This window comes from Tenrec ecaudatus, chromosome 9, assembly GCF_050624435.1.
Source record: "Tenrec ecaudatus isolate mTenEca1 chromosome 9, mTenEca1.hap1, whole genome shotgun sequence".
Lineage (NCBI taxonomy): Eukaryota > Metazoa > Chordata > Mammalia > Afrosoricida > Tenrecidae > Tenrec > Tenrec ecaudatus.
Window position 1 is genome coordinate 5,252,278 of NC_134538.1, and position 25,773 is coordinate 5,278,050.

Here is a 25,773-nt window from a genome sequence, read left to right on the forward strand (position 1 = left end):
TGCACAGGGAGAGCAAACATTGAGGCATCATTCCAGAAAGTCCCAGGGTGGGCCAAACAGTTAAGTACATGACTTACTAAATAAAAGTGTCACATCCTCCCCTCTCTCCCTCCTTTCTTCTTGAACTGAGCCAGAAGTACTGCAGAAAAAAGACCGGGTGATCTGCCATTCACATGTCACACAGTTGAAAGCCCGGTGGCAACTGGTTTGGTGTTCTTGGTTTACCCAAGGAATCCTTAGTCAACATTTAGGAACTAGTGCCCCCTGTGGTGCAGTATTACATGAGGCAGGGATCCCAACCCTCACAGAGCTATTACCCAGTGGGAAAAACATACGTGCTATAAAAAACTCAAACTCACTGCCACAGAGCCAGTGCTGACTCCAAGTGACACCCCACCCCCCCAGTGGGATTCTGAGACTACAACTGCTTACAAGATTAAAACCCCCAGTCTTTTCCCCGAGGAGCTGCTGGTGGTTTCAAACTGCCCACCTTGCAGATCACAGCCCAATCTGTAACCACTACACCAGCTTAGCCATACAAAAGCACGTGATTGATGCATTACAAATATGGGGCTCCTACGGGGTTCTAGGAAAGGTTTAGAATGGAAATTCAATGCTGATCAGAAGCGGGAAGTTGAGTGGTATTCAAGAAAAACACCCGAGAGAGGTATTTGTGTTCAGACCTGAAGAAGTGGGTGTGATCTAGGCGCCCCTGGTGGGTGAAGCATTCAAAACCATAGAGAGCTGGATGGGTCAGTCCCTGTCTCTGTCCATAGTTTCCACGTGTGAAACCGTGAGAGGTGGGTTTGTTGAGTAAGTTTATCAGGTTCTGGGAAGTGATGATTTTCTGTGAATATGTCTCAGGCCTCACCTTGGGAAGAATCAATAGGATGTAAATAGTCAGGACTCTAAGCTCACTCCTGCTTAAAACAAACAAACAAACAAAAACAAGTTTGACTACAACACTAAGGTTGTTACAGGTCCTTTCCAACTCTCATAGTCTATTTCAACTCCCATCTGGAAACCAAAGGTGGGGAAACATTATGTTGGCAGAACCCTTGGGTAGAACCATGCCTGGAAGTCGGGTCCACAGGTCGCAGACTCTATCTACAGGATAGAGGTTACAAGTACAATGAAGACATAGGCTGCGTGGATCCACTCATCCAAACAATCCTAAAATACACACTACCATTGTGTGCACTCCTCTGTCCGCCAGTTGACAGAAGTGCTGACTGCCATGGCAGAGCAGATAGCTACTGAGAGCACGTGGTTATCTGGGCATGATCATGGCTCTCAGCACTTAGGAGTCATTTCCCTCCCATGCTCTGGGGCAACAGGCTGATAGGCTGTCCCTGTTAGCCAGCCAGACGGAACATTACCTAGGGAGGAAAGGGAGAAGTCTCATCTCTCTGCCAAAGTTCCCATTAGCTCTCTTTCCTCCCCCCTCCCTCTTTCCTTCTCTCCCTTCCTTTCTCTAACTTGATTTGCTGTTCCCCACCCCCACCCAAGACCCCAACTTCTATAAACCTCCAGACTTCACATAATGCTAATTCTTCAGTTGAAGCAAAGATCGGAAGTAGATCGGTCGCTCTCTTATTAAAACGAAGGCCTGGATCAGAAGGCATTTCCTTGTCCTAATGGCATGACCTTTAAATATGGAGAGATAGCAAGGCAAGTCTTCTGATATTACTTGAGGATCCATCGCCGGAGCCTGTACAAGTCAGGCACAATCCCACTGCATCATGCTCAGTCAAGGCAGGACCTTCCAGACTGCAAGGTTGCAAAAGGGAGCTTTGACCTAAAGCTCGTGAACGGAGGGGAGAGAGTGAAGACAAAGGGATAGTGGAGGGCCAATGAAAACACATACAAAGGTGAGAAGAAAAACACAGAGGCAGAGGCAGGCACAGGTCCAGACACAGGGGTAGAGATGATAGAGAAAGAGATAGGCACAGGTAAAGAGGTACCGATAGAAGTATGAGCATATACAGATGATAAGAGAACAAGGGGTAGAGGAAAACAGGAAACTAGAGATCATAGTAAGATAGGGACAGAGAATGAGCTAAGGATATGGGGTAGAGTCATCATTCCACTCAGAGTGACTCTACTCACAACAGAAGGGAGCACTGCCAATCCTGTGCCATCTTCACAATTGCTCTTAAGGTTTGAGCCCATTGATGCGTCCACTGTGTCTCATCTAAGCGGGATATCCTTCTGCAGGAACTGGACTCTTCTGATAACATGTCCAAAGTCCATGAGACAAAGTCTGGTCAACCTGGTCTTTAAGGAGCAATCTGGCTGGGCTTGTTCCAAGAAAGAATTGTTTGTTCTCTTGACCGTCCACAGTACTTTAAATGTCCTTTGCCAGCACCGTGAATCCAATCTGTTGCTTCTTCTTCTGTCTTCCTTATTCAGGTCTAACTTTCTATCTGGTCTAATTTGCACATGCAGGTGAGGCCATTGAAAATACCATGGCTTCAGTCACGTGCATCTTTGTCCTCAAAGTAACATCCTCGTATTCAAATAATTTAAAGAGGTCTTGTGCAGCAGATTTACCCAACGTAATCTTTCTTTTGATCTCTTGACTGCTGCTTTTAAGCATTGATTATGAATTCACGCAAAATGAAATCCTTGACAACTTCAATCGTTTCTCTATTCCTATGATGTTACCTAGTAGTCCAGTTGGGAAGATTTTGATTTTGGAGGAAGATATAGAAATGTTGAGATAAGAAGAGAGAGAGAATGGAGATACCTATGACAGCTATCTAGAAAGACAGAGGGAAATGCGTTACTTTGATTTATGAGGGGGGAGGAGTCTCTGCCATAGAAGAAACCTTATTTCTTAACCAAAGCTTTATTAAATGTTTATTAATATAAGCTAAGTGCTCCAATAAAGATTTACAGCCTCATAAACCCTAAATAGGGCCCTAGTGGTGTTGTGGTTGTCATTTGGGCTGTGATCCACAAGGTTCACAGTTCAAAACCACCAGTTGCTATTCAAGAGCAAGACTGGGATACAGTCTTGGAAACTCACTGAAGAAGTTCTACTCTGTCCTAGGGTCGCTATGAGTTGGTGAGGTAGGTATTGACTTGATGGCAGTGAAGTGAGGTGGTTAACCCCTCACTTTTGACCCCCAAATTCCAACCCCTCTGAGTTGGAAATGATGCAATGCAATGGGAATGCAGACACCCTGTGGCAGTTACATACCCTCCTGTGAACTTGAGTGAAGGGGTGGAGTCTAGCCTGTCAATCAGGTCATAGCCAATCATGCCTTTGTGTGGAAATTGCCTTCTCCTGAGGATTCTGGGAACTTCTTCCTTCCTGGAAGTGGGACACATACTCTCTCCTGAAGATTCTGGGAACTTCTTCCTTCCTGGAAGTGGGTTTCTCTCTCTCTCTCCCTCTCTCTCTCTCTCTCTCTCTCTCTCTCTCTCTCTCTCTCTCTCTCTCTCTCTCTCTCTCTCTCTCTCTCTCTCTCTCTCTGTGCCTTCCCTCTCCTGCTGTTGAGACACCCAGAGAGCTAGAGTAGAGCAGACATGTGGAGACCGGCACCAGCATGGAGATGCTTCCACTGCCACTGGATCCACAAGACCTTCTACCCACTGGCCTGTGATCTTCCTGCCTTTGGCATCATTGCATATGTTTCATGAGTCTAAAGAGGATTTTATGGACTAGTATTCAACATATGGGCTAATATCAGACTTATAGACTTGACCTGGACTAGGCTGGGATGTTTTCACAATGTACATATAAAGCTCTTGCTTATACACATATGGGTGTCTATAAATTTGTTTCTCTACTCAACCTCAACCAATACACACCCCTTGAGAAGGCCTTGCTGATGTCATATTCTCAATCCCACACAGGCAATAGATATGTCCTTCTGATATGAGCCATTGGGCCACAATCTGCTAATTGGCACAATCTACTGTTGGCAATTCAAACTCACCCAAACCACTTCTTAGAGAAAGACCTCACCCTTTGTTTCCATAAAGATCAAAGCCAAGACAACCTTATGGAGCAATACAAGTCTGCCATAAGGCGACACTATATGTCAGAACACACTCAGTAGCACACAACAACAATTGAAACCACCAGCCATTATAATAACGAGCATCAAAGCCAGGAGCCCTGGTAGCATAGTGGTTATACATCAGGCTGCTAACTGAAATTCAAAACCACCAGCCGCTCTGAGGAAGAAACATGGAACTTGCTACTCCCAGAAACACAGTCTTGGAACCCCCCGGGCAGTTCTACCCTGTTCTATAAAGTCTTTATGAGTCAGGAATGATTGATGGCATTGAGCTTGGCTTTGGGTATCATCAAAGCCAGAATACTCAACGTCTAAGAGGAGTGTGCCCTAGGAACTAAGATTGCTTACAGCGTTCTCAAGCATCAGGAATATTTCTGAGCTCTCCATCATAGAGTAAGGTTATACGCTTTAGACAAGAACTGGCGTCCTGCATCTTGGCTTAGCTTACATGAACTCACTCTCAGATGTCTATAGTTCTGGATGACAAGATGAGTTCATGCAGTTATTGTTCATTGACTTTGAGTTGATTTTGTAACCATCTTTTTACTTACCTTCATAATCTCCTTAATGACTTATTGCCTGACATTTCTTCACCTGTCTTCTGTATGTCATTATGCCCCATTCTGTCTGAAAGCATCACTTCAAAACCAGAGAAACCTTTATTAAAGAAAACTATCAGAGAGTGAAGCTACTGTTTCTTCTACCTTTCGCTGAAGAATTCTGAGCACCTTAATTTACACCACGTCACAATACCAATTGAGGCACCTTGAGGGACCCAGATCATGTTCCTTTGCAATGGTCTTTGAGCAGGAGGAACAAAAGTAACTCTGAAGATGTAAGATCAGGACGGTAGGTTTCTCAATAAAATCCTCATAGGGCAACCCTTCTTAGCCTCAAAGCAGGGGCAAGTATTCTGTGATGGGGGAAAAAAAATTCCTTGGCGCAAATTTCCTGGACTTTTTCTCAGTAGTGCAGTTTTCCATTTTCTTACAACTTCCTCATGGAAAGTCTCTACTATCCTCCTGTATCCTTTAAGAAAATCTATGTAAAGATTTACACTTTGAGTCACCACAGAGCATTCACCTTACCTTCTGAGCTGACCTCTCTACCTTGAACTTCACTGGCCCAGTAGATACCCCGCAAGTCATTGCTTGGATTGGAGATACATTTAAGTCATCCGAACAAGATTAAGAGAGAACTTTTCTGAAGCTGTCCAATGGTCACAGTACCCTGTTGAAACTTGTCTTATTGGGAATAAGCCTGTGCATGGCATTTTAGCAGTAGTATTTTTTGACCTACCCTTTTAAAGCAACTGGGCAAGGCCAGCCTATTGTCAGATCATCCATACCCAGAACATTCATGGCATGAAATACCATGTTTAGGCCATCAGAAGATGGACTGGGGTATAGTGACGGAGGCTCAGAGAGAGGCGAAGACAAACCAACAGAAGCAGTGATAGACATGGGAAAACAAAATGGCAACTGCCTGGGATGTTGCCCTTGACTGACTTCACTGTTTCCCTCTTCCCAGTGAGCTCCTGTATGCCTTAAGAATCTTTCTACTTAGACCTTGTATTCAGGAATTGGATGAAACCTATGTGCCCTCCTTGGTCTAGAATCTTCTTTTGCCTCATCCCACCCCTCCTCTCTTTTCATGCATGCTGATAATGACTTTCTGCCATTGAATAACACTAGGAATAACACCATTGCTAGGGTGGGTTAGGTTTAATATAAATGATGCAAGGAGAATGTTTCTATGAAATATAAATGAGAGTTGTTTTTTTAAAAAAAATATTGGTCTGGTTTTATTTATTTATTTTTTGAAAGGAGCTTTAATATATGTGTGTTGTCAAATGTAAATCAATGAATGTCAACTAAGAACCTCGGGAGCATTTGGTTGGATCTGGAAGCTTTCTGTTTGTTACCTGGAAAGTAGCGGTGTTCCGGGGTCTGCTAAACATAATTCCGTGTTCAAAACAGCTCAAAGAGCAAAGAATTTCCCAGTCCAAAATGCCACTAAAGCCTAAGCTAATGCCTGATAGACCTTGAGGGTGAGTATTGGGCAGTAAGAAAAAATGTTACTCTAGTTCTTGAATACTTCCTCCTCCCCACTATGATGATCTCAATTCTACCTTATATATCTGGCTAGACCAGAGGATGTACACTGGTACAGATAGGAACTGGAAATGCAGGGAATCCAGGAGAGATGATCCCCTTAGGACCAGTAGTGACAGTAGCAATACTGGGGGGGTAGAGGGAAGGTGAGGGAGAAGGGGTAACAGATTACAAGGATCTACATATTCCCTTCTCCCTGGGGGACAGACAGTGGAGAAGTGGGTGAAGGGAGATGGTGGATGGTGTAAGATATGACAAAATATAACAATTTATAAATTATCAAGGGTTCATGGAGGAGGGGTAAGTGGTGAGGGAGGAGGAAAATAAGGAGCTGATACCAAGGGCTCAAGTAGAAAGCAAATGTTTTGAGAATGATGATGGCAATATATGTACAAATGTGCTTGACACAATGGATGGATGGATGGATGAATGGATGTATGTATGTATGGATGGATTGTGATAAGAGTTGTATGAGCCTCCAATAAAATGATTTTTTTAAAGAATGTTCTAGAATCTCTAATCCAACTACTTCGTGTCTTAAATAAAGAATCTAAGAGTAACACAAAAATCTGCCTGGACAGCTCGGCAAAAATTGCCAACGATCCTTCTACGTCTTTCCAATGGGATGATGGAAGATCTTGCAAACGTGGAGGGGGCAGGCTCTTGGTTCCCTAATTTAGGTCCGTGTATCTGAATGGAGAGTAGAATTACAAATTCAGATCACTTGTTCAGTCCATGGGATGGATGGATTCAGGTGGCACAAGGCAGGATTGTCATTTTTAGACATATAAATATTCTAGATCATTCCAGTCCCTGAGTGGCTCAAATGGCTAAACACCCAAAGAGCCTAAACGTTGACAATTCAATCCCCTGAGTGGTGCCTCAGAAGAAAGGCCTGGAGACATGTGTGAAACATCCGGACATTCTCCTCTCTACCCATGGTGTCACCCTGAGTCAGGAACGCACCATTGTGCTGATACCAGTGATGCACAGATTCACAGAGAAGCATTCTTTCCCACAAACATTTCCAGTCTGGTGGGTGAGAGGGGCAATGTCAATGTCAGTGTTTTCTAACAAATGCTGAGATTGGACAGACTATGGTGCATACAGAGGAGGTGCACCCGGCGCCATCTGGAGAGAGAGGGGAAGGCCTTTTCAGAGGAGATGGCATCTGAATGAGGTTCCCAAGGGAGAGTAGAGGTGACAAAGTCTGGGAACTGAGACTTCCAGCGTGACATGATCAGCGTGCCAAGCATGGACAGTGGGTTTAGCACCTGATTAAGTGAAACTGAGCCCATTTGTGTTTGCATTGGCTACTGGTTTCTCATCTCAATGCAGTTGATAATTGACACATGACTACTTTCAGATTATTACATAGGGTAGATAGACTTTATATCAGAAGACTCGCCCCTAAGCCTAAGGGTCAAGTATGTGTATAGAAAGGTAAGAAGCCCTTAGTCAATGGGACTCTCTTCTTGTGAAACTGCCCAGGCTGGTTTGAGAAATACAGGAAAAAGTCCCATTCCCAGGGCACAGTATTCTTCAGCTGGCTTCACCAGCTCCTGGACCATTAGCCAAAGAGCTCCCCCATTCTGCTGCTTCAAACACCTGACATTCTAATTGGGAGCGACAGCATGAGCCGGAAATAATGAGAACTGAAATGTCAAACTGAAGGCAAGTTCAGCTTGATGGATGGACAGCGTGCTCACCAGGACTCAGCAGTAACATTTTCCCATCTCCTTTCTCAAGAGCCTCCCAACCATCGGTTCTTAATTCTCCAACCGGCACTCTCCATTTTCCCTCTACCTGCAGGTCATGAGCTAGTGGATGCACTCATGTATTATATAAACTTCCAACAAATGAAATGAATTCAAATGCCAGTGTTTTTTCCCCTGTAGTCTCTAAAGGGAAGCACCTTGTGCTATGGTGCTTTCTCCATACTCAGAGTTGACAGAGATGTATGTTTGGAAGGAAAGGGTGTTTTCAATTTTATTTATTTATTTATAAGTTTTATTAAAGTTCACCTATTACCCACAGCCCTCGGGCTCCCTGTACAGAAACAAACATCACGATTGAAGCAGCTAGTTTCCAAGGTGCCAAATTAAAATAGATGAAGAGGTAAGGGGTGGGGGGGGGTATGAAAACATTAAACGAAGACTTCTTAAATCCCAAGTGCATGATGCTTTATATTACATTTCACACCTGAAATTGACTCCCAACACAATTAGACCTGGGCTACTAGGAAAGTATCCTCAAATTATTCCGACCCCCAGAGCGATTCTTTTGCAATCACTCAAGTAACTGAGTAAAAAAGCCAACTTCTTCATATAAATTTGTTGTTAGCATCTGCAATGTCCAAGTAATTTCCAGTATTCCCTCTGCCACAGAGTACAGAGTCATGAGCTGTGTTAGCAAGGAAGTCCCCAAATCCTGCTTCCCATATGGCCATCACCTTTTTTCCCACAATCCATCAGCACCTGGAGCTTATACGAAAAGTTCTTAAACACTGCTGGTCTAATCAGGACTCCATGGTCGATAGTAGACAATGGATACCCTGTAGGGTCTAATGTCTTGAAGGCCGTATGTATGCCATTGTTAACTGCTGTTAAGTGCTTCCACCTTCATAGCGACTCTGTACACAACAGAATGAAACCGATCCAGTCTGTAAACCCCCACTTAACCAAACATGACATCCTTCCCCAGGGACTTGTCCCTGTCTGTCCTGACAATATTTCCAATCCTGGTGTCATGTTTCTCAAATCATTAAATCAGTCTTATGATTAATTAATTAATATTATTATATTAAGTTTTAAATAAGTATGATAGAAGATACAACCCTGACTACACCTTTCCTAATTTTAAATCACACAGTGTCACCTTGGTCTATTTTAGCAACTGCTTTTTGGTCCACAGACAGGTTCCACATGAGCACAATGAAATGGTAGGGAATCCCCTTTCTTCCCAATATTATCCATAATTTGTTATGGTCCACATGGTCCCATGTCTTTGCACTACTAATAAAATCGAAGTAAACATCTTTTTGGTATTTTTTACTTTGAACCAAGAGCCAGAAGCAATGCTATTCACTTTCAGGTCAAATGTCTTGGTGGCCTTTTGCATGTGGTATCCCTAAACAAACAAACAAACAACAACAAAACCATTGCCATTGGGTCGAGTCTTCCACGGTAACCCTGTAAGCGACAGAGTGGAATGGTTCCATAGGGTTCTCTTGGCTATCACCCTCATAGAAATAGATTACAAGGCCTTTGGGTGCCTAGGACACACTGCACCACCCAGTTGCACTGGTTATGTAGTGGGCTACATTTGCAGTTGCTAACCACCAGGTCAGCTGTGAGGCCGCCAGCCACTCTGCAGAAAAAAATAGGAAGCAGTCTGCTCCCATAAAGATTTAAAGACTCCGGAACTCCAGCGGGCAGTTGTACTCGTCCCCAGGCCCTGGGAGTCAGGGTTGACTTGATGGCAGCGAGCGGAGTTGAATAGACAGTGGTGTGCCAACATAAAAAGATCGTAGCACCTTCTTTGTACGCATGTTCTTGGAACAGCTGTAATAGGCTCCATTACACTCCAAAGATGCAGGCCATGGCAGGTCAAAATGAGCCATGGAGACCAAAGACTATCTTTCAATAAATTCAGACGGGAAAGAAATAACCACTCTTCAAAAAGGTACTTACTGGATTTCAACAGTGCTGCCAGAACTTCAGTGGCTGCCCTGGGGAAAGAGAGAGAAGAGTGGAAAAGTCAACATTCAATGGTTTTTTTGTCAGCCCATGGATCCGACAGCAAGCACGCTCGCTGCAGCTACCTACCAGCTCCATTATTAACCAGGAAGTAGGCTTTCTATTGATAGTCCTGCTGGTCATCAAAGAAGCGTAAATGCAGAAACTGCTCGGGTGCATAGTGTCCGTCTGCAAATGTGTCTCCAGGGGCCTCTCTGCTGCTACACATCTCGTCCTTTCCTTGTCTCCTTCTCGTATCGTCCACCTCCCACCAACAGCCTTACGAGAGCCTTCCTTTTTCTGCTGTCCATCCTTACAAGGGCTTGCCGGGCTCCTGATTTGCACACATAGGGACTCTGGGAGATTAGGGCCTAGGGATGGGCTTTGGAGGCCCCGCTGGCGCCGCAACGATGTGCAAGCTTCTAGAAACCTTCATGCTCTTGGGGATGCCCTGCAAGACACTAACACCTCAGAGTGTGGGGCTGTGTCCTCAGGGTAGAAAATGAGCATGTCAAGGTTTCCCCCAAATGCGTGGCTTTCTTCCTTGAAGGAGTTTCACCAACTATGCCGGGAAGAGAAAGAATGAAAAAACGTCCCATTCCTTAATGAAGTGACCCTCTAATCTGATTTCTGAGTCTGAAAGGGTCTCACAGGAATTCCCGGGACAGAGGGGAAGGTCAGGGGGACTGAGAGCCCTATGGTGTAGCTGACCACAGCAAAGAATTCCTTGCTTCTTTGCAAGAAGACAGAGGTGTTTCATGGACTTAAGAGCAGGCGCCCGTTGCTGTGTTGTGTGCTAGCTAGTTGACTGTGACTCATCACAACGCTGTAGGGTGGAGTAGAACTTTCCTATAGGGTGCTTTTGAGGCCACAATCATGATGGGAGCTGATTGTGAAGTCTTCTCTCCCGCAGGATTGCTGGTAGGCTTGGGCCAATGGAACCAAACCCCCGATCTTTCAGTTAGCGGTTGGGTATCGGCCATTGTCCCACCTGAGCTCCTTGGCTTATCTTCAATGCTTGTGAAACAGTGCTCTGCTGAAACCTACCACCCCTCTAAGGAGGCGGAACCAAAATTATATGAGGGGACTACAAAATGTTCATGAAAAAGTGCCACGATCTTCCACCTCCTTTACCCCGCAAACTCTTTAAAGCCCAGCAACATGGTGTATAAGCCAAGAATCTGCCAGGGATTCTTATGTGAGAGGCACGATCTCTACCACTGAACCACCATTTCAAGTGGGGCTGCTGACCACAGGGTAAGCTGTTCAAACCCACCAGCTTCTCGGCAGGGGAAATATGTAAAGACACAGTCTCAGAAATCCCATGTAGGGTCACTGAGAATCAGAATCAAGTCAATCGCAGTCAGTTTTATAAAGGTCCCTCATATAAACATAAGCAAATATGGGACCCCGTGTCCAGGAATTTGACTTCTACCTCTCCTTCCTTCCAATCTATTTCTTTTTTCCACCTAGAATCTCAAGAGATTGTCTACTATTAAGCAATAGAAATAGCAGTAAAAACAAACAAATAGAAATAATGTAGAATATGTAGCATTGAAGTTCACAGTTTTCTCCATTATCTGCAAGGAACAAAGGCCGGAAACTTAGGGCCCAGTGCAAACCCACAGCAGGAATGGCATCCCAACACTGCAGTACCAGCACAAGTTCAAGGCAGACACAGGAAAGAACAGCGAGTTCTCATTAACAGACTATTTTAGTTAGCATTCCCAAACATGCTTTCCTCTCAATATATTTTCTGTTTGTTCATCCCCACCCATTTTTCATCCACATCATTTAGCAGCAGTGTATTAACGAAGGGAATACATTGATGGAATTGGTGAGGATCCAAGCCAGCATGGAAAATGTAGGCGCTTCAATGCATGGACCCTGGCTTGGGTGAAGCAAAACGAAAAGCAGTATTCTACGGAAAAGAAGAGCAGTCAAATTGAGTTGGTCCAAAGGAGGTAGTGAGCAAAGGTGGAAACTATGGAAACAGGAAAAAAATGAGAATACGCCAACCCAAGCAAGTATCTCAGTTTCAGCCCCAGGCCAGCTCTACAAGTCTGATTTTGGAAGTCTATAAATGAGGTGAGAGGAGAGAAATGGGGCTTTCTCCTCCTCTTTAGAGTTACCGTCTCAAAAACTCATAGAGGAGAGTGCTACCCTGTCCTATCAGGTCACGATGAGTCAACCTCAACTTGATGGCATTGAGAAGTAAGGTGAACATGAACATGTGAGGGACAGGCTGATGGTGGTAAGGGACATGCCAGTTAGGACGGTGAGAAGTAATAAGAGCTCCAATACAAATCATGACATGGAAAATTTTAGCGCTCCACTCACCAAGATGTGTACCTCTGGAAGCCTTCGCATTTCCCGAGACCTGGATGGAAATGCAGAATCCCTAGTCGTTTCCCTATTCTACTGAGCCAGCATCTTTCTTGTAACAAGATTCCCAGGTATTTCAGATGCACATTAAAATTAGAAATCACAGTGATAGTGTACAGCATCAATATTGCTGAGTTACTGGGTGGATGTTGAGAGGAAGACTCGCTGCGATCCTGAGACCTCATCCCTCTAGTAAGTACCTACTTAGTAAGTACCTACTAACATGATAGCGAGGGAAATGTGAGCCAAAAAAGTGCTGTCATATGACATACATTTAGTGTCCCATTAGTCAAAGAGGTCAGCGTGATTTTGGAGTGAAGAAAAAAGATGTAGTTCTTTTCAGGTAACAATATAATCCAGTTTAGGAAGTCAGAGCAATGATGTAGATGGGATTTGAGACCACAGTCTAATATTCCAAAGAGATCAAATTCATTCTATAAGTAATAAAAAGCCATTCATTTTGTTTGGTTGGCTTCTGGTTTGCTGTTTTGCTTTATCAAGAGGGTCTGCTAGCAAACCTGCAAACATGAGAGGAAGGTTTTTGAGGAATATATTACAAGTTATGAGATGCTAGCTCTAGAGGACAAAGGAAAAGAATGTGCAATAGCATTGAACAATTTTGCCTAGTCAATGAGAGAACAGGAAAGCCATTAAGTAAAGGGAAATTGAGGTGTTTAAAGAAGCCAATATTTTTTATTTGCAGCTTGAGATATATAGAGCTTGAGATAATGGGGGGACACTATGTGGAACTGTTCAAAGTGCTACTGGAATGACTGGATTCTGGAGCACCTATGTGAAACTTCACATAGAGTTAGAGATAAATATGCATAAATTGATGTTGTGGTGGTTAGCTTCTATCATGTCTGCTATGCCTCATGGCTACCCCACGTCCAACAGGAAAAACCAAAATCCTGGTTCGGAATCACTATGGGTTTTGAGTAGCTGCCGGTTTATCGGGCTCCTTTTCTACCACTATATATTGGACAATATTCAGTTGTGACAGAGTTTTCGCAGGTTAATTTTCTGAAGGAGATTACCAAGCATTTATTCCTATTATGTCTTAGTCGGGAAGTTATGCTGAGAGCTATCCACCAGGATGGCTCTGATTGTGTTTGAAATACAGTTAACCAAGCTGCCAGCATCTTATGTCCTTGGTAGGTACCATCAAGTCAGTTCCCGCCCATAGCAACCCATGCAGCACAACAAAGGGAAACACTGCCTGGTCCTGGGCTGTCCTCACAATTGTTCCTGTAACTGAGCCCATTGTTGCGGCCAATGTCAATTCAGCTCCTTGAGGGCCTCCCTATTTTCCATTGTCCTTCTACTTTACCAAACATGATGTCTTTCTCCAGGGACTGGGCTCTTCCTAACATGTCACACGTATTTGCCATCCTGGCCTCTAAAGAGCACTCTGGCTCCACTTTCTTCCAAGACAGATTGGTTTGTCAGTTTGCGGCCAGTGGTACTTAAAATAGTCTTCACTAGCATAATTCAAATGCATTGATTCTCCTTTTGTCTTCTGTATTCAATGTCCAGATTTTACATGCACATCAGGCAATTGACATGGCTTGAGTCAGATGCACCTTAATCCTCAAAGTAACATCCTTACCTTTCAATTCTCTAAAGAGGGCTGCTACAGCAGGTTTGCCTAATGCAACGTTGGCATCTTTTGAGCTCTTGAGGGCTGCCTCCATGAGCATTGGTTGTGGATCCAAGCAAGCCAACATCATTGACAATTTCAACTTTGCCCAACCTGCAGCCTTCAGTATGGCTTACAACTCAATGAAACATGGATCAAAATCTTCACAACTGGACCAAACGTAACATCATGCTAAATGGAGAAAAGTGTGAAATTTCCCAGCTTCATAGCAGTGTGCAAGTTACCCCCATGATACAGTCAAAGCAGGGCTGGTAAGCATCACTCCCATAGTGATCTTCGTTGTAGCCATGAGAATAGGTGCGTTACGTGAGGACATTTATTCAAGAGAAGAATAAAGAGCTGGTCTTTGAAGGCATGACTATAGACAACAACAAAAAAGACAAAACTCACAGCTCTGTACTCAATGCTGACTTTTAGTAACCTAGAGTAGACAAAGTAGAACTGACCCCGTCATTTACCAAGGCTGTGAATCTTTCCAGAAACAGAGAGCCGCGGCTTTCTTCTATGGAACACATGGTGGCTTTGAACTGCTGATCTTGTGGTTATCAGCCCAGCAGAGGAGCCTTGTTACCACAAAGTTTCCTATTTTAGAGGAAAAGAAATCACTAACTTAGTAAGAGAATGTGCAGTCATGGAACTAGGGGGCACCAAACGGGGATTAATTACAAGGAATTCTTCTACGTAAAGTACTTTTAAACATCAGGTTCTGACCCGAGTGTGGATGATAGAATTGATTCAATAGATATTGGTTAGCTGTAATGAAATAGAGTATATTGGAAGGCAGTAGAATATATCAGAGTATCTGTTGAATCCAGGTTCTGGGACACCCAAGAAAATATCCCCAAGAGGCTCTGTATTTTCGACCTGGCAAGAAATCAGCATCTGAACTTCTGCTCCATTGTCTTAACCTTACCAATCTCCTGCTTGCCCGATGTAACACCAAAATATAGAAGCTATTAGAACTAAGGTTAACTACTCTGTCAACCAATGACTACACCTCCAAAAAGCAGAACTTTAAAGTGAGGAAGTTTAAATGAGTATTGGAATTTCCAACTACTTCTACAACAAGAAACAAAGCTGATAGCATTGAGTGCACTTGTGCCCCAAAGTTAGTGCCTTTTGGGGTGCTAGATTTCCTCCTTCTAAAGTTGGGCTTCTGCTACCTGTTGTTCAGGTATCCTATGGAAAGAATTGGGGGGGAAGATATTGTTTTCTTGAAGTTTAAACTAATGCCATCATTTATTTTGTTTGGGCCTCTGGGGTGGAAAGTAGAAATGTAAAAATGCCCGTCTCTACTTGACTGTCCCTGGCTTCCATTACTCAGTGAGTCCTTCCGGGAGTTTTCACAAAATTACCCTGCTCTAAGAGAGCAGCAATTGTAGATAATGGCAAAATGGAATGGTCTCCATGTTACTCTCACAAGGACTTAGCCAAGATTCTACAAGTCAAAGGTCATTCCTTCTCTCATCTTCTTACAGAAAAGAAAAAAGGGAAATTGGGTCTCTTATCCCATTGACAAAACTCGAACCATTCTCTTGTCAGGAATTAGAAAAAAGAAATTCCCAGCAAGATGGCAGATAAGGAAGACATGCTTCACAGCTCGCCTAAATCAAATACACATCAGACCAATTGAAATAAAGTTAGATGATGACCCTGGAGCCCAAGCATCAGGGGAAAGGATACAGATGACGTGGATTGAATACCCACTAGGAGAACTAGATGAATAAAATCAGATACGGACAGCGAATTGTCAACTGGTCTGGGATGGCACAACCCTCTTGGACTTTTGAAAGTAGTATTTTCTCAACACAGCAGCAGTCCCTTGGCACACAGGAGCCTGGTGGGATCGTGCTTTGTTCCCCACATCCTTGGCCAATCTCCCAGAACCTACCCAATGGTTGGGGACCGCACTCATTTCCCACCTTACACAGCCCCAGCTGTACCTGAGGTCAGGCTTACATCTGCATGGATGAGTGATGGACACATCACCCCCGCCCCTCATCTGCAGGAGCTGTAACTTTGTCCCATCAGGCCAGCAGAGCATATAGTTCTGGGTCCCCAGCCACCCTACCTCAGGAAGATTTCCTTCCTGAAACAAACACCCTGATGTCAGCCATCATCTGACCTGACATAGATGACTTCCAGACCAGGTGCTTTGGACCCACACAACATCTAGGCTGGCAGAAGCTCCATTGAGGACTGAATGACCTACCTCTTATGAGTTCCTTGACTGGTAGAGTTTTTCTTTCTTTGTTTGTTTTTTTCTTTTTATTTCCCTCTCCTCATTTGTTATCATTTGTTCCTCTGCTTTACTTTTTCTGTTTCTTTCTTTAATTATTCTATTTCTGTTTTCTTTTCCCCTTCTCTTCTTGTGAAAAAAATTGTTAGTTTTATTTATATACACTATTCTCTTTTTTTGAACCTTCCTAGTTCTGTTGGCTGTGTTTTTATTTCTTGTTTTCTCTTACCTCAGCTTCCTGCCCCTTTCCTGATGGTCCTTTTAAAAATAAAATTCTTCATTCTTGCTGTTGTTTGCCTGCTTTTTCTATTTTCCCCTATTCTTTCTGTTGTTTGGCTTTGGCTTTTCTCTAGATTTTTGTTGTGGGTTTTTTTTTTGTCCCACGCAGTGGGAATTAACAATTGTGCCCACTGGCTTAGTCACATCCATACTTCCTACAGACTACCTACTGGCAAAAGGCCACTGTCTGCCCTTAGACCCCCTGATTAAGGATAGATAATAGGCAACACCAGCCAAACACACTCATAACCATGTTTAATAATTTTGTTACACAGAGAGATGTACGCACACTAGCATTCTCTATCACCCCCACCAAGAAATGGGTGGTGAGTGTATAAGAGTACATGGACATACACATACAACAGCACAAAAATATCTCAGAATGATGGCCAACTTCAGTTCACAAAAGAAACAAACTAAAATTATCAAAACAAACAGCTGGAAGAATTTTTTGGAGAAATAAGTAGCATTGTGACTACCTGAAAAGGAATTCAATAGAATGATATTTAGTAACTTGAACATATTGAGAGAAAGGTTGAGAAAACTGAAGGCAAAAGCAAGCAAAACAACAGTAAAAAGTGAGAAGAATTCAGGAAAACATCTAAGAACAAACCAACAAAATAAGTGAAAAATTAGACACCATTCGAAACCAGCAAATAGAATGTACAAGATTAACACTAAGATTTCAGAAACAGTATGTTGAAAATATGAAGGAACAGAATTTAATTGGGGAGGCTGAACTAGGGATCTTTGAGACAAATATCCCAGAACGAATCTGCTAGAGAAACAGAGGAACAATTTTTAAAAAAGAAAAAGTTAAGAAATCTAAGAATTATGTGAGATCCCATCTAAAAGAATAACACGCGTAGTTGAATTTCATAATAAAAACAACACAGTAAGAAGAAAAGGAACTTCTATCTCGATAAAGAGCTGTACAGTGAAGCTGGATCATTACTCGGCCCGTTGACCACCCCACTGCTGGGACCTGAATTTGTCATGAGTGCAAAGTCTGTCTTACTGGTTCCATGACAGAGATTTCTTCCGTGGCTTTTTGAATGGAGGGTGTGTGTGTGTGTGTGTGTGTGTGTGTGTGTGTGTGTGTGTGTTTGTCTTACATGTTATTTGTATTTTTGTCTTTATACGATTATGATTTTTTTTCCTGACCACCTTAGTGAGATTTTGTTTATTGTTTTCTCTTGGGTCTCCCAGGTGTGCAGCAGAGGAGGAGTGGATACATAATTATACTAACTGACACAAGGGTATGTAGGGAACACAGGGATTCGGGGTGAGTGACGGGGAAAGGGGATTTGGGGAGTAACTAATGAAGATGAGAGGAGGGAGGGAACACTAGATCAGATTGTGATTTCAGAACTGTGATTGAAATTAACCCTGGGGGCAGGGAGAAACGCTCTAAAATTGATGTGCTAGTAATTGTACAATTCTCCTTGATATGATTGGACGATTGAACTCTTGAATACTCTAATATTTAAATTATGTGCAAATAAAGCTGTTGGGGGTAAAAAAGGAAACTACAGATAATGTCATCCTGATGAATCCTTTCCCCCTAAAATTAGGAAAGGTGTTTTCTCTCACCACTTCTGCTCAATATTGTAGAGAAGCTTCTGTTTAGCAGAACTAGAAATTTATGGCAAATCTACAGTAAATAAGACAGTGTAGTACTAGCATAAAAATAGACATATAGGATTCAAGGGACTAGAATTGAGAGTCAGAAATAACATTTATGTTTAATTAATTTGAAGCATTCAAATGGAACAGAATAATTTTTTTCAAAAAATGATGCTAAGAAAATTGAATATTCACATGCAAAGCATGAATTTGAATTCTTGCACCATGGAAAAATGAACTCAAATTAGACTATAGAGATAAAATTTGGAAAGTCCTAAAAGAAAATACAGAGGTAAACCTTACGAACTTAGGTTAGGTGGTGTGTTTTGTTGTTGTTATTGTTTAGATTTGACTAAAACACCAGCAACAAGTGTTAAATGAAAGTATATTGGACTTCAACAAGTTTCCTCAAATTAGAAATATCAAAGGACATAATAAAGAAAGTTAAAAGACAGCCCACTGAATGAATTAAATATTTTCAAAGAATACATGGGACATCGGTTTATTACTCAGACTATAGGAGTCCCTGAGTGGCACAAATGGATAAGATGCTCAGCTGGCAATCAAAAGACTGACAACTGTATCTACCCAAAGTTCCCCCAGAGAAAAGCTTAGGGATCTACTTCCACAAACAACATAAGGAACTCTTAAAAGCCCTAGGGATCTCAGTATGCTCTAGCACATGTAGGGTTACCATGAGTCAACTCCACAGAGACTGGTACTGGTACTCGTAATATATATAAAGACTGCTGTTAGTTGCCATCAAATCAAGTCATGTCCAACTCTGGGTGATACCTTGTACAACAGAACAAAACATTTCCTGTTTCCAAGCCATCCAGGTCATCTGCTTGATTGTCTGCATTGTAGCCTTGAAACCAGTGGGTGAGATTTCAGCACTACATTATTCACAGTAATCCCTAGCTTTCACATTGCCGTATTTTTTTTTAAATATAGCACCAAGACTTTCTTCTTACTCTGCCTTAGTCTTGAAGCTCTTCTAAAATATGTCCAGGGTGGTTATTGCTATTTGAATGTGAAATGCTACCGATATCAGTTTCAATTTCAAAGCAATATAGAACGCACCACAGCATGACCAACTGGCAGACCGGTGGTGGGAAGAACTCTTACAACTCTAGATTAAAAGACAAATAACCTAATTTTTAAATGGACAAAATATTTGAGTAGACCATTCTCCAAAGAATATATAAGCATGTGAAAAGATGCTCAACATTTTTGTTGTCAGGTGCCATCTAGTCAGCTCTGACTCATAAACAACCCCATGTAAAACAAAACAAAACAAAGCACCACCCAGTCCTGCACCATCCTACCACTGTTCCTATGTTTGAGCCCATTGTTACAGCCACGGATTCAATCCACCTTGCCAAGGGCCTTCCTCTCTTTCACTGCTTCTCTGCTTTTCCAATGTTGAGATCCGATCCTTCTCCAGGAGCTGGTCTTTCTGGACAGCATGTCCAAAGTATACTAGTCAAAGTCTCACTCTACTTGCCTCCAAAAAGCACTTGGGCTGTATTCTTCCAAGATAGATTTGTTATCTCTTTTGGCAGTCCATGACACCTTAAATATTCTTCCCCAACACCATAATTCAAATGCATTGATTCTTCTTATGTCTTCCTTATTTAATATGCAACTCTCACATACATGTGAGGTGATTGAAAAGATCATGTCTCAACTCGCATGCAATTTAGTCCTTCAAGTAGCTTCCTTGCTTTGGAACACTTTCAGAGGTTTGGTGCAGAAGCACTCAGTGCAATGTATTATTCAGTCTCTTAACTGCTGCTTCCATGAGCATTGATTGTTTGAGAATGATGAGGGAAACAAATATACAAATGTGCTTGACACCATGGATGGATGGATGGATTGTGAGAAGAGTTGTACAAGGCCCCAATAAAATATTTTTTTATATATAAATTATCAAGGGTTCGTGAGGGAGGAAGGGTGGGAGAGGGAGGGGGAAAATGAGGAGCTGATACCAAGGGCTCATGTAGAAAGAAAATGTTTTGAAAATGATGATGGCAACATATGTACAAATGTGCTCGACGCAATGATGGATGGTGATAAGAGCTGTAAGCGCCCCCATTAAAATGATTTTAAATGAAAGACCACCTAACCCAAACCTACTGCCAACCAGTAGATATGAATTTAGAGTGATCCAGTAGACATTTCACAAAAAATGTTGGTGAAGAAATTGGAATTCCCATATATTTCTGGTAGGAAGGTAAAGTAAAGCAGGCACTATGGAAAAAAAAAACTGTCACTTTCTCAAAGTATTCTATAGCAATGGAAAACGTATTTATATTTGCTGTTATGGTTAGATTCCATTTCATCGGTTCCCCTGGCAACCCTTTGTACATTTCAATACAATACAATGAAGCATTTCCAAATCCATTTTTACCGTCACTGTGTGAATTCATCTCACTGAGGGTCTTTGTTATTTATTTGACACTACACTTCTCCAGATTCTTGGGTTATGGGTTCAGCATCAAGATTACATAATTATGATAAAGAGATATAACGCGCATGCGCACTTTTCTTGATTTAAAATCATGCAGTATCTCCTTGGTTTGCCTCTTTGTCCATGCACAGATTTCACAACAGTACAGTGAAGTGTTCTGGAATTCCCATTCTTCTCAATGTTATCCATATTTTTTTGATCCACATTAGTTTAATGCAACATTAGAGAGGTAGGAAAGCTTACTATTAATATGCAATATGCAGATGACACAACTTGCTTGACGAAAGTGAGGGGAACTTGAAAAAACTGCTGATGAAGATCCAAGAGCGCCACCTTCAGTAGGATTTACCACTTAATGTAAAACCAATTTCCAAATCCGAAATCATCACAACTGGACCAATAGACACCATGATAAAAGGAGCAAATATTGAAATTGTCAAAGATTTCACTGTGGTTAGATTAATGATCAATGCTCATGAAAAAGAAAAAGTAATCAAGAAATCAAAGGATGTATTGCATTAGGCAAATATGCTGCCCAAACTTCTTTAAGATGCTGGAGAGAAAGGCTGTCACTTTGAGGAAGAAGGTGAGATTAATCTAAGTCACAGTATTTCAAGCATCTGTATGTAGAACTTGGACAATGAATGAAAATTGTAGAAAAGAATTGATGCAGTTGAATTATAGTGTTGACCGTGAACTCTGAGAGTCCCATAGATTTCCAGAAAAACAAGCATCTCTCATGGAAGAAGCACAGTTAGAACGCTCCTTAGAAGCAAGGATGGTGAGATGCTGTCTCACATACTTGGAATATGTTATCAGGAGAAACAAGTCCCCTGAAAAGGATGTTATTCTTGATCCAGTAGAGGATATTCCAAAAAGAAGACCCTCCAGATGAATTGACACAACAGGTGCAACAATGGGCTGAGATGGGACAACAATTGAGAAAATGGTGCAGGGCCAGGCATCGCTCCATTCCATTCAACATAGGGTCACTAGGAGTCAGAACCAGCACAATGGCACCTGACAACAGCAACAAAGAATGCTAGCAAACGTGGGATCATTTTACAGGGACTGGTCCATCCTTATAGCCTGTCCAAAGTACGCTCGATGGGGTCTCGCCATCTGGAGTGCTAAGGGGCATTCTGGTTGTACGCTCCTTAGAAGTGGAAAGATCGATTTTTTGGGGGTCCTTCTGTTAGTCCATGTTTAATATTCTTCCCCAATACTTTAATTCAAATGCATAAATCCCATATTCTCATTATTAAAGGATCTTTGCAGCATTCACTTCTCACTAGCAGTTGCTCCCCCTCAGCTCATCAAAGTCCCCAAATGTTGTTTCATCCATGCCATGACGGATAAGTCAATTTTAAGGAGGCAGTTCACAAGTCTTCCCTTTCAGAATTATGTATTTTTTTCTATTCATTAAATTTTTCCCCCAGCCCATTTTTTTAGAAGTGGATCACTAAATCCTTCTTCCTATCTTCGTCTGGAGCATTTCACGGAGCCTGCTCGCCTTCCCTGGTACTTTAAATGGCAGTGGCATAGTTTCCAGCATCACGACCACACAGAAGCTATCGCAGTTTGACAAACTGGCAGACAGATAGAGCGATGAGAAATGAAAATGCATATTCACAAGATAACTTGTAACTCAGTGTTCATGGTCACATTATCTGGGATAGCCCAAACATGGAGACCACGTAACTGTCTATCAAGTGATGAAGGGACAAGTAAAATGTTGTACAGCCATCCAATGCCATACATTCTACCCAGCCATTAAAAGAAAGGAAGTGCCGATGCATGCTGTCGCAGGGACAATGCTTGAACATGCAAAAAGTGGAAGAAGACAGTCACAAAAGGCCACGAGTTACCTGAGGGCATTTGTATAAAGTGTTCAGAATTGGTGAATCCATAGAAATAAAAAGTAGTCCAGTGGTTGCCTGGGGCTGGAGCAGACAAGAAAGGAAGGAAAGAGGAACTAATTCTGGCCATAGGATTCCTCTCGGGGTGTTGAAGGGGTTCTAAAGTGAAATAGGGCGATGGCTGCACGATCGTGGGCATGTATTAACAACCGAGGCACGGCACCATTCTAAATGGGTGGACTTCATGGTACATGAAATAGAGCTCACTAAATCCATATGAATAAATAGATACAAGGAAGTAAGGGTGGGGGGGGGAGGAAGGAAGGAAGAGAGAGAGGAGACGTGAGAAGCAGGAGGACAAGAAGGCTGTGTGGTCACCGAGCAGATGAACTATCATGTCTGGACCAGGGTGGTAGCAGCGGCAGTGGTGAAAAGTGGACTCATATCAGACACATTTTGAATTTCTTGACAGATTGCTGTCAGGAGTAATGTTCAGTCATTTCTTGTAACAACTGCCATGGAATAGAGGAGGAAGTATAAAGAGGGGAACTGAACTCTCTGAGGGGAAAGTATTAGAAAACAGCAGAGCTGCAGTTTGGCTTCTCGTCTACCTGACCTCAAAGTGTGTGCATTCAATTCCTGCTATCCGGCATCTCCTTAGTACTGGGGCCAGCGAGCTGCTTCATGAAGTTTTGCAGAAAGAAGAAAATAGATGGCCCTAATTTTTAACCCTAGGGCCTTCCCAGTTTTAGGAGTAGTGTGTGAAGTGCTGGAACAGAGCAAAAGGGGGAGAAATGGGAGCTAGCTGCGTAACAGGTGGGTGAGGCAGAAGGAGTTTTACAAGGGATTGGACATGCTGCCTGCAGAGCACAGTCGCAGAGAACACCATCTGGTACAGTCCCAGCCTCCTGTCTGGCTTGAGAGGAGAGAGCAAGATGGATAAATGTATACACACACACACACACACACACGCATGCAGGCAAGATACCAAGGGAAATGGATGACAAATGAATCTGGTTAATCACCGTTTTCAAAGGAAAAGAGGAGGAAACAAACATCGAAACAGAGATGACTCCTGTCTGGTGACAGAAAAGAGAAGCCACACACATATGGTGCAGAGGTTGGGCCAGATCCTGAACCCAGCGTGGACCTTGTCCATCTTTCTCTGCGGGGGAGGGAAAGAAAAACAAACAACCCTCCAACTCTGCCCAGATGCCGTCGGAGACAGCTTGTGGGAGCCATCATCAATCACAGAGAGTTTTTAGAAGAGACATTGAAAAAAGATCAACCTCAGACTGGTTGGGTTAGTGCCACACAGCAGGAAGTGGGAGAGAGAGAGAGAACCCTGTCTTGGACAAGGTAAGAGCACAGCGTAATAAGCATCACCGGGAGGGACTCCAGCCTGCCTGGGCTTGCCATAACCAACAACGCTGCCAAGGAAAAACTATTGTAAAGTGCGTCCAGGTTCACAGACAACATTAGGTCCAAGGACTCAGACAAAGGCCTTTGAGCAATCCTAGCACCAGGAAGGGAAAGGAGAAGGAGGAGGGAGCAGGGAGGAGATCCCAATATCCTCTCACAAACAGGCAAGGGCATAACCAGGAAAAGCAGTGCTTGTGGCAAGCACTGAAATTGTGACCCTGCCCAAACACTTGGCACTCATCTTGTAAATAGCATGACCATAATATCCGGTCCGAAATATAAAGTTAGCTTGTTAATCATTCAGGGGACATATTATGGCGCTACAGGAAAACTGTAACTGCATCCTTGCTTGCACTGATGCAGATGGGTCTATATTGTGGTCAAAGTCATATCCAAACCCTTAATTTCTTCTCGCTCTACACTCAGGAGAATAAGACCACAGCTCTGCCATGGCCCACACCTACCCACTGCTATGGACGTGATCGTAGCTCACAGCAGCTCTGCAGAGGATTCTTGGGGCTGTAACCTGCATGGCAGCAGAGAGCTGCCTCTCCCTCCGCGGAGTGCCTAATGGGCTTGTCCTGCTGGCCTTGTGCTTAGCATCCCAGTGCTTACTCAAAGGGCTCCTTTCTTGACTCGTGAAGGCAATCAAATATAGACGTATGAGTTGTCCCTTGTCGAATCAGCTTCCACAGCTGATGCTGGAAACTCTGCGGGTTAACCGAACCTGCTCAGTAGTCCCTGGTCTTCCTTTAGAGCGGCACCCAGGCATCGGCCATGCCTTAGACACGTCTACAAACAGGAAGTTTCTTTCTGCTTAGCTATGGCTTTCAAAAGTCTGCTTCTCGTGTCACCCCTAAAAAATTTGCCCTTTAGCTTCCTGAAATTATTCATAAACATACATGGATAAGCAACTATCATCCTACGTGTATTCTGTATATATAAATGTATATATATGTATATATAAATGTCTAATGATTGAAGCACATGTGAGTATAAGTGGAATAAAATTCCACAGCATGTGTGCCATGTTAATGTGGTAACATGAGTATAATAGCATACACTTGGTTGAATAAATGTATGTATAGGAAAGGAGCCCAGTGACACAGACTGTTAACCAAATGGTTGGCAGTCTGAACCCACTAGCCAATCCGTGGTGAAAGACAATGCCATCTATTCTCGAAACCTCTGAACACACAAAAAGAAAGACATGTACCCTCGCTCAATGCCTACGTGTAGCTGGACCCAAGAGGTCGTTGCTGAATTTACAAAAATGCATCTCAGTTTGCTCTAGCAAAGACAAGCCTCATTGCTGTTGAACTTGACTGCTATTTGACTGAGGTGTAACCAGATTTCTTAACCACTTGTCACTAAGTTGATTCAACTCATGGCAGGCCTTTGGGTCAGAGTGAAATTGTGCTCCTTAGAACTTTCAATGACTGTTTTTATTTGTTCTTTTTTTTTTTAAGTAGATCATGTGGCCTTTATTTTGGGGTGTCTCTGGGCTTACTGAGATGGACAACCTTCTGGTCAGCAGGAAATGGGTTCATTGCTTGCACCTCCCAGGGACTCCCAACAAAGGCCATTCTTAGGTGCAACATGGAGCACCTTCAACGTGAGGGCAGCCAGCGATTTACAAGTTGTCACTGGGTCCAACGATGACACATTCCCCTTGCAAACCTTCTTTAGCAGCTCAAAGACTTCAGAGAAGGTGTGAGGCACAGGTAGGACCATCACTCCAGTTACTTCACAGGGCTCCCTCTTTGAGAATGCCATGAGAATAGCCCCCTGAGAACTCTGCTTTTGCCTAAAACCATCCCAACAAAATCCCCTGCCCATGAGTCAGCTCCAGCTCATCGTGTCCCTATAGGCGGTCTCTGCAGCTGTAAATAGTTACAGATGCAGCTAGTCTCACCTTTCTCCCTTGGAGAGACTGGTGGGATTGAAC

General features: G+C 43.0%; 1 protein-coding gene across 1 annotated transcript in view; it reads right to left on the minus strand.

Annotated features, from left to right (window-relative positions):
* Positions 1–25,773, minus strand: part of AGBL1 (AGBL carboxypeptidase 1) — a 1,082,464-nt gene that overhangs the window by 966,560 nt on the left and 90,131 nt on the right. Inside the window, exon 5 of the mRNA XM_075557460.1 lies at positions 9,838–9,875. Coding sequence (XP_075413575.1) covers positions 9,838–9,875 — 38 coding nt within the window. The remainder of the gene's footprint in view (positions 1–9,837; positions 9,876–25,773) is intronic.